Source organism: Xiphophorus maculatus, chromosome 17 (assembly GCF_002775205.1).
Source record: "Xiphophorus maculatus strain JP 163 A chromosome 17, X_maculatus-5.0-male, whole genome shotgun sequence".
NCBI lineage: Eukaryota > Metazoa > Chordata > Actinopteri > Cyprinodontiformes > Poeciliidae > Xiphophorus > Xiphophorus maculatus.
In genome coordinates, this window is record NC_036459.1 from 8,824,623 (window position 1) to 8,834,443 (window position 9,821).

The following is a 9,821-nucleotide window of genomic DNA, read 5'->3' on the forward strand; positions in this document are numbered from 1 at the left end:
CTTATTATTCTGGCATTAAATAAATAGCCATTTTGATAATTCTGTGTAAAATAGGAAGGTTTTAGTTCGATTAAATGCTTAGTGAATAATAAATTTAAAAAATCGGTCAATGGAAACATCTGGTTTTAAAGTTGCTGCCTCATCTACAGTATTGTGGTCTGTCTTTGCAGCTCCTTTCTCAAACAGCCTCTGGACAGATTAAAGTCATGTACATCACATTGATGTGTGATGTACATGAAACACCTCACCCTTGTGGTGTCACAGAGTATTACAGTGATAACAGCTTTCACTCATTGTTGCTGTTTTTCACTCTCATATCAATCAGTGATGACAGAGAAGTGATAAAAGTTACTTTCTGTCATATCAAAGTTTTCATTCTAGCAACTCTGGTGCACTAGAGCCGACTCTTTAGGGCTGCATACATCTGTGGAGGTTATTGTAATACAAGCCCCTGTTGGATTGTTTCATAGCAACACATCAGAGGGAGGGAGCCCCGTTACACTGATTGTGTTCGCCTTCAGGCATTGTTACACTCCGAATATCTCAGTGCAAATGGAGAACAGAAATCTGCATTTGATAATAGAGGAATAAAAGCCTGTCTAGCTCAGAGGCAGAAGTGGATTTGCAGAGCTTAAATAGAACTTCAGTTCTAGTTTTATCAAAAAGAAGTGTCTAATAGGTGAAACCATTCTGTAAAATCAAACTGACAGTTGTAATCACCAAAATATAAAACAGCATCATAGAAGCTTTCTGAACATGTCAAGTACAATTTTAAAATACTCCATAATAAATGATCACATTTTATACACTTTCTATTTGAATGATTTCATCAGCAGATCTGCTGTTAACGATCTTATTTTGTCAGTGTAAATAAACTCAGTTCTTATTTATTTTGTTAGAAATAAAGTGCATAAACAAATCAAGCCAACCCATAAAGACAGATCCAGATCCAACAGTCTTTTCAATCCAAATTACATCGTAATGCAGTCAAATGCAACAGATGATATATTGCCAATTGCTAAAAAGAGGAAGAGAGCTACAAACATGCAGAGATACATGACCCATTGTTTTGCAGCAATCTCCCCTGAAAAGCATGAGAACTCAAAGTTAAGACAAGGAAAAGTGACAGAGTGAATTTGTTTCTGTCCCCTCATCTGGATAAAATATATTTTTATTCCCTGCTTTCTTACCTGATGTTTGTCCTGCATTTTCCATCTTAGATTTTTTTTAAAATAAAAAACTAAGAGATAGATTAAACAACTTTCTCTCATTTCATTTTGTTTAAGAAGTTTTGTTTGTAGATTTTTTTCTCATCATACAGCTGTTAGTTAGGCCATGTCTCCCTTGGCCCTTATTTCCCTTATTCCTGGATGAATAATGACGAGAGCAATACAATAATATCCAAAAAAAACATAGAATAGACACTAGCTCCAGAGGCTCTGAGACATTTCTACCTGAATCAGAATCAGTTACGTCTAAAATAGTTCACACTTCTGGCATATTTTGAATAAATATAGTAAATTTCTTCTGACTGAAAGCAATATTAACAATTTTGGTGGCCTAGTCAATGTTCTGACCTAAATTTGATAGAGGATCTTTGGGCAGAACTAAGGATTAGAGTTGTGGAAAGGAAACAAGTTTACCTCACCAACTTGGAGCTCATTGCAAAGGATAAATGATCAAAAGTAGTAGAAACAAGTATGGACTTAGCTGTTTGTCTCTGTAGTTTGTAATCCTTATCCTTCAGATCAGGGGTGTCAAACTCCAGTCCTCAAGTGCGGATGTCATCCATCTTGCTTTTTGCTTCAGCCAGCCTGAATTATATGACTGAATTAACTCCTTAGGCACTCACGTTCTGCAGAATCCTGCAAATTACCTAATTATGTGATGCATGTCTTTTGACGCAGAGAGACATTTAAAGCAGTGGGTTAAAACTGTGTTCCTAAAGGGCCAGTGACCTGCGACTCTTTTGGCTGTGTCCCTTATCCTACACACTTGAATTAAATGGCCAAACGTTCTCACTAGCATGCAGTCAGGCTCCACAGAGCTCTGCTAATGAGCTAATATTGCAGCCAGGTGTGCTGAAGCAGAGATACATCTAAAGGTTGCAGGACACTGGCACTGTAGGACTGGAGTTTAATACCTGTGCACTACAGTTTTACATTGGCACTCTGGTAAACATGTGTAAAATTCAAAATTAAAATCTGCAGTTTAAAACATTTAGAGAGAAAAAAATAATTCTTAAGTATAAGTACATTTATTCAATGGAAGAAAAATCCACTGTTTACTTTTTTAAATTATTATTTTAAGGCACAACAATTCCTTACTAAAGCACTTTTAATTTCGAATTGATTCGTGTATAAAGGAGGTTTTTATTCATAACCCGTGACTTCCTGTTTTTCTGGGGTATAAATATGCCTTTCTCTTACCCATTATTCAAACTGTTGTCATTCACCATTTTTGTGAATAACTAAAAAATACTAAGGTGGATGATATATAAATAAGAGACATTTTGCAGAAAGAAGAATGTTAAATAAAAGTTATAATTCTTTTTGAGATTATATTTTGGCCATTAAATGTAAGTTTTACTTTATTAATATTTTATTCATTTTTACAAGTGACAGAAATAAGCATTAAGAAAGTTGTAATTTCATGATTTGTTCATCATTATTGTTAGTATTTTGATCAATGTAATCAAGTTAGACTTACTTTTATATATCAGATGATATTTCCATTCTTTTGTTTCTTCAAGTAATTTAAATCTAAAGAAGTGATTTAGCTAGTCTACTTGTTTTTTTAATATCAAATCAGAAAATGAAAGTAGCAAAAAGCACATTTAGGGAACCAAAAGTTTTATTTTTAAATTTGCCAGTGGTGCATTAAAAAAAAAAAAAACGCAGCTGACTTGCAGCCCAATAAGACCTGACCACCCCCTCCTAAAGTCACCCGATAAGTACCATCAGAGGCCATCTGTTCTCCACACTAGTGCTGATGGTATAATGAGGGGTGCTAATGATGACCCACATTTGGTTAGAGAGAGCAAACAGGTACACAGAGTGTGGAAAACCACACCAGCACCTTAAAAGTAGTGGGATATTTCCATTTGTTTCCTTGATTACATTGCAAGGGGCATTTTTCTTATTTTTCTGGCATGAAAACATAGATTTTAAGATCATTCACAAAAGGCCACATGAGTGATTACAGCAGCACAAAATAACAAATGATGTCAGCTGACCTCAAACGTGATCCCGAAGCCTTGTTAGCTGTAGAGAGGCGAGACTATCACGGACAAACTCTGTGTTTAATACATAATAAATAACCAGCTCTGCCAATTGTGCCACAGCACCAAAATTCATTGGAATTTAAAAGAATCTGTTATTCTAATTGAGCATTTTATATTTTCTTTAATAAGAACTGGAAAATAAATTTGCAAACAGCCTAAATGGGGAGTGATAATCACACAAATATAAAGATGAAAACTATAAATGTGCTTCTGCCTTTCTGGAAATATTGCTGCACATGAATACATAAGTCATAGAAAACTTAAAGCCCTCAGAACGTTAAAACATAAAGTTTAATAAACACAACAACATGGACGGAAATAACACAACATTTTAAATATTTTAAAACTGAGTAATGCATTACATTAAATATGTCACATTGGGTATAAAAGCTCATGTAGAATAAATTGGCGTTATATTACATATTTACAAAATATCATTCAAAGAATGAAGGATATTTGCCAAGGCTCCTCAGACTTTGCTGTCCTTATTCGCTTTGCACAAAAACTTCTTCTTACTATCATTTTGTCGCAAGAGCAGCTGGTGTCTGAAGAAACTGTTGTGCCCCCGCAGCAATCTATCCACATCAAAGCATGGGTTTTCCTTCACAGGACATGGTAGACGGGCCTGGAACCCGGGCTCTCCGGCGTACTGGGCTGGGACTCGGAGCTGCCGGGGGAGAAGGTGGGCAGGTCCCTCAGAGAGGCCGGTCCACAGCCAGACTCTGCCGAAGACAGGCGGTCCACGATGCTAGACAGACACTCCAAACTGGAGGCGCCGAGGGCTTTGTCATCCAAACCGTCTGAAAAAGACCAAAAAAAGACACAAACATCACTCACTTATGTCTTAACTAAGAGGTCATTTTAGGAGGTTGCAAAAGAAACATCTACCCTTTATAATAAAGTAAAAGTCATACCTATGCTACATTTAAATAAACAATGTTCCTGCAATTTCCCTCTATTTTAATTAGTTGAACAATTAATAGTCTTTTACAGCAATACGGTCTTACCATTCTTTGCAAATGAAAAGCCATTACGGTAGTTTGCATTCAGGTGTTGCCACACTGGACTGTTGCTTCCAGCCTGTGAGAACACAAGAAATCAAATTGACCCAACAAATATCTCTCAAAACAGACTGATATCATGTGTTATGGTTGCATACAGGAATCTTGAGTAGGACAAGGCCAAGAAAGTACAAAAACAGCCAGTGCCCTTTATCAAATTCTGGATGGGCTAATAAATCCTAAATTCCAGCATTATTGGGGCTTCTTTATTTCATGTCCACCTTGAAGTCAAAGTGGCCCAGGCGCACTCCCCCGCCCCTTCCCAGCCTGGAGTGTGGCGAATCGATTGTATCAGTGGAAGCAACACCGGTTTGTGCAAGATGACACTTTCTCCAAGTAAATCTGCAGAAAATCCTGGCAGTGGTGCAGATACATGCAGTCAGGATGGAATGTGGGGGAAAGCGCCCTGGTTCTGCTGCCAGACTAAAGTAAGGTGGATTTAGTTGGGTTTATTGGGGCCATAAAGTGTTTGGTGGTGGGAAAGCCATTAGTCCATTTGGTTATTTTTAATAATCTGATACATGGTCAGACTTAGTGTTAAAAAAATTTAGAAGAACGGATAATGGAAACTCAACAAAGACAGAGCAAAGGCTGTACAATAGGTGTTGTATTATAACACTACAACCTGCAAAGAAACTCCTAGAAATTGAGATAAAAGGTTTCTAAACAATCTGGGTAATGAGATCTAGCAAATCTGCTGCAGCTTCATAATAATCATGCAGTACTTGTTCTTAACTGAATTAGTTTTATAGCCACAAATAACCCCAATAAACATATTGGCAAGTGGTCTTACCATACTGTCAGAGCAGCTGGACAATGGGCTGCCTGGCTCGGAGCTGCTCTCTCCAGGTAGGCCGTAAAAGCTCTCCACCTGCTCCCGCAGCAGTTCCTGCAGGCTCTCAATGTACTGGATGGCGTTGCGCAGGATCTCCACCTTGGGCAGGCGCTGGCTGGGGTTGGCTGAGGTGCAGCGCCTCAAAGCCTCAAAAGCATGGTTCACTTTCTTCAGCCGTCGGCGCTCCCGCATGGTGGCGGCCCGCCGGCGGTCCACAAAGCTGGATTTGCGTTTGCAGGCCTTGCAGGCCCACTGGAGGCAGTGTCCAGGCTGGTGAGGGGCACCGGGCACTCGGACGTGCTCGTCCTCCTCGGAGCCTGTGAGCTCCATGCTGGTGCCAAACTCCAGGCTGTCTGGAGAGGAAGCACAAGCTCTGTCGTAGTAGAGCTGGGATGGGGAGAAGACATCCATGGCTTGGTAGAGAAAAGGCGTCAGGATAGAAAGAAGGAGGATAAAGTTGCTGGGTGAAAGAGAGGAGACCTCTGAGTGATATGAGGGGTCTGTTGCCCCAGACCCCCCTTATATGCCCCTAGGCTAAAGCCCAGGGCCTACATTGGTCAGATCTAATTACCATGGCCCATTGGCCCAGCCAGAAGGCAGGCTGGAGTTTGTTCAGTTCCCTCCCTGCCTCATCCCTACCACCACCTCACCCCCCAGTACCCTGCAGAGTTTCCCACATCTGCACCTACTGGTGTTTTCCCACTCATCCCCATTTTCACGATGAATGCTGGGCATGCAGCTTTCCAAGGTGTTTCAAACTCCATCTGCCGCTTGGTCTGTTTTTTCCAAAGAGTCTTTTGGCTTTATTTGACTTAGCTAATCTATAAGTAGCCCCATGTTGTACCTTACAGCTACACTTTGCTAGCAAAACAACCGAGGGCTCGATCTGTTCGGCCAAAGTGTGCAGCAAAGCAGGGCGACCACTTCCAGCAGTATGCTGGCCAGTTGTTACCGTGGAGACCACAGCGTTGCAGATGCAGCCCAGCTGCAAAGGAAGGTGTAACATTTGAAGCCCCAGCTAATTCACAAAACAGTGGCAAACCGTCTAAATGCCCAATGTCATCATTTAAGGTGCTGCAAGAGAGAGCTGACCCCTGTTTGCCAAAGCTCATTAAAACTAATGACACCGCTGTGTACCTCAGCTCCGTGGACCAAATTTTAACCATTAAAAGGTAATGACGCAGGTTAAGCACCACGTTACAGCACCCAACAGATGGCCATGATGGTGAAATCGTTTTTATTCAAGTGGACGACCAACAGCTTAACAGGCTTTAAACGCAGAGCTGTTATTGGTTGGAAATCTTAGCATCTCAGCTCAATGTTTGCACTTAGATTCTGCTTTTTAATTCAAACCTGATCATTCTGGTGTAATTATTATAAAACATAGCTGTAAATACGTCCACATTTTCACATTAAGTGATAGATTCATTTTGTCTCATTAATTGTAAGACCTGTTTGTGACTTACTTCATCACAATACAACATGTGCCCACTTAGCACAATAATGATGTGCTTCTTATGTTGTCTTTAATAGAAGAAAATATAAAATAAAGCTGTTCTGTGTTTTAACTTAACATTGTTTTAATATAGTGAAATACATAAAATCGAATCTTCTCATTAGTTTTAAAATTTATCGTAATTTCATAAAATGTAATGACAAGAAGACAATTTCTCTTTAACGTCGAACACGTTTTCTTTTATTTGTTGAAAGATTCTGCTTAACTAAATATGGTCATTGTCAAACATACTGTTATTTACATAGTATAGTAAATAAAAAGGTGTGTACACTTCTGAGCTCCTTGGCTTCTCCACTCTGTAGTTTTCAGTTAAAAAAAAGCTTAAATAATTATCATTAGTTTGATCTTATATCGTAAGAGCATGAAGAAATTAAAAATTAAAACAGCAGAGAAAAGAACTGTTAGATGACTGAGTGACCCGGGGTTCACTAAAACTGTATTAATGTTGGCAATTATCAAGTTTCTAGTTGGTTTTTTTGCAGAAAATAAACAGTTTATACTCCTAACTTTAGCTTCCTTATGAAATCATTTAGCTGTGAATATCTGTGTGAATTGTGTTGTGAACCTTACTGAGTAATTCTTTTTCATATCTGCACTTAGACAAAGCAAAGGAAACTATGACGGGCCTTTCTCATGCCTGACCTTGCTGGGATTTGTGTTGTTGATGACACCATATAATTGTCATTAGTCTGTGAAGGCAGTGTTTTAAAAGTCAGAGCTGATGAAAGGTGGAATGCTATAACAGGGGGGTGAGGTGGGGGATCAAACCTGGAAGCTGAGCGCTCTGAGTTGCCCGAACTTTCCTTCAACATCTTGCCATGAGAAGCGCTGAGATTCTGCAGGGTTTGGCAGCACACTTCTCTCTGCTCACTGCCAAACAAATGGTGTTGCCACTCAAAATCTTATTGTGTCGGTTTTTTCATTTCTTTTGCTTCATGCTGAGTGGAAAATAATCCTGAGAGATATTTTATTGTGCCTTTCTTTGATATTTCACTCCACTTTTCAAAATGCATTAAGCGCCTTAATTCATAAATATGCAGAAAAATAATATTTAAATGTACCAGCAGATCAATACAAATTTTAATACATTTTTTTAATGTTTTTGTACTCATTCTGAAAAAAATGTGCTGTGATAACGCCCAGCCATATTTTCATTCAGATCACGGAGCCTTTTGGAGGAAATGGGGTTATCAGACGTGGGGGAGGTGGGACATAAAAGATCACCCCCCGCCCCTCACTTAACTCTGCCGTTGACCCTTGAGAACAACAGAAAAGCAACCTTAGAGAGTTCCCAAGAGACCAGTCTGGGACAGAGATCACATCACTGGGCCAGTGCGCAAGTATGATCTCCCTCTCTGCATCCAAAAACTGCGCCATGTGCTGCGCCAATCAACCTCCGGGGCTCAATTAGGCAGGTTTTCTCATTGACGACGTCGTTCTCAGCCTCTAAAGCTGCCTTTGATCCTCTGAGCGGCCAAACAAGCTGCAGCAGGGCCGATGTCTTCTTCAGCTGTGGCCCCTCGGACAAACTCTGACTGCAGTTCAGGGGCTGCGAGTCCTGCGTGTTTTCTTAGGTGTGAGAGGTTCCCAGAGAACAGGTCTCGCCAAACGTTTTGGCACATTGTGAGAAATATCCGCATTGTATCCTTACGAGCTGTCAGCGGTACAATTACCCGAAGCGGTGCCGTTCAGGCTGACAATCTGTTCATTTTAGGTGAAAATTAAACGAAAGAGAAATTTAAGCCTAAATTTATTCAGATTTAGGTACAAATATGCTAAATAAATGTTGTTGTGTCGTTCAGATATTCATCAAAACACTTTGTTTCTGATAGAAAATACCAAAAATATTTTTATATACATTTTATTTAAGAAAATCTATTTATACTTTTTTAATATTCTATATGAAATTATTATAAGCATTAGTAAAGTGGGTATGTGCAGCTTTTTACATCTTTCTGCTGGTATTTTTATGAATAATATTTGGTTGTTGGGCTCCAGTATTTGGGACTTGATGGCTATTATGCTATTACCCTAATCTGCAGCTTCTTCAGCAGATTCTCTATCAAATTCAAGTCAGTACTAAGACCGGAGAATTTTAAAAGGTAAAAAACGGAGCTAAACATATTAATAGGAGTGTAATTCATTGAGTTAAAGTCACTTTGTACAAGTGGAAAAAAATAATAATTAAAATGTCACATCAACAGTTCCAAATGTCTCTCTAAAAAGTCTTGGTGAGAGTCTGTAACATCCTCAAGCAGTTACTCAGCACACACAGATCTCTACAGAGGAAATGACCTTCAAATGTAAGCATTGTTTGAAGAAACTTCCTGTAAGCTGAAACCTGGAGTAACATTTCTTCATGTTTTACCTAGCTATTTTCTTTACCGAGTTGATGTTATTGCTTGGTCTTTTGTCCTTAAACCTGGTGAGCAGCTGTGGCTTTATCTGTCTGAGTCCCAAAGGTCGACGAGCATTGTGAGTCGTCTGCAGAGATCAGAGCAAGCCATCGTGCAACACAAGATCAAGCATCAAACCCTGTCCCCTTCTCTGTCACGTCAATACATGACAAACAGGACTGATTAGATTTCCAAGCCACTGGCGTTGAGCCACACATTTCATGTAAGCGCTTTATCATGTGATGAAGACTCGAGTGATTATGAATTAAGACCTAACGGCTAAAATAACTGTATTGACCCACTGGGGTTTGCACTCGTGCTTGGAGCCCAAGTTTCCGTGTTCCCAACATGTGATAGGGGAGGAGTGTGGAGGCACGCAGTGTTTGGAGGAGACTCGGATTACTGCAGTGGGATCAGGCCTGCTGGTGAACAAAGACAAGCACTCTGGCAGCGAACCGTTCCAGAGCAGTTTCGACTGTTTTTATGGACTTCTAATAGCCATGAATGCCAGTGTGAGTGCTAAGTTTTTTACTACTTGTGTTTGCTTGTCCTTATAAGCAACTAAATGATAAATACTGGCATGATGCAAATTGTAAAATGAACAAAGAATGTCTTTGGTTTTCAAAGACTTAAAAAAAAATTTGTAAGACAAAACATCAATGGGGCAGCCGTCAGCATGCAGTTGAAATCTGAAAAAGAAAAACTGTGCAAACAACTTTCAACAGAGTAA

General features: G+C 39.6%; 1 protein-coding gene across 1 annotated transcript; it reads right to left on the minus strand.

Annotated features, from left to right (window-relative positions):
• Nucleotides 1-3,443: 3,443 nt before the first annotated feature.
• Nucleotides 3,444-5,648, minus strand: myf5 (myogenic factor 5). The gene is made up of 3 exons (XM_005799968.2): nt 5,138-5,648; nt 4,291-4,363; nt 3,444-4,083 (listed from the first exon to the last, which is right to left on the minus strand). The coding sequence occupies exons 1-3, from the start codon at nt 5,588-5,590 to the stop codon at nt 3,887-3,889; spliced, it is 723 nt and encodes a 240-aa protein (XP_005800025.1). The 5' UTR covers nt 5,591-5,648; the 3' UTR covers nt 3,444-3,886.
• Nucleotides 5,649-9,821: the final 4,173 nt, after the last annotated feature.

What these genes read in the sequence shown, in the direction of transcription:
- myf5 (XM_005799968.2), bottom strand. Translation starts at nt 5,590, where the DNA reads ATGGATGTCTTCTCCCCATCCCAGCTCTACTACGACAGAGCTTGTGCT. An exon ending in CCAGCTGCTCTGACAGTATG is followed by an intron (nt 4,364 to 5,137) that starts GTAAGACCACTT and finishes GTGTTCTCACAG; the next exon opens with GCTGGAAGCAACAGTCCAGT. An exon ending in CTTTTCATTTGCAAAGAATG is followed by an intron (nt 4,084 to 4,290) that starts GTAAGACCGTAT and finishes GGTCTTTTTCAG; the next exon opens with ACGGTTTGGATGACAAAGCC.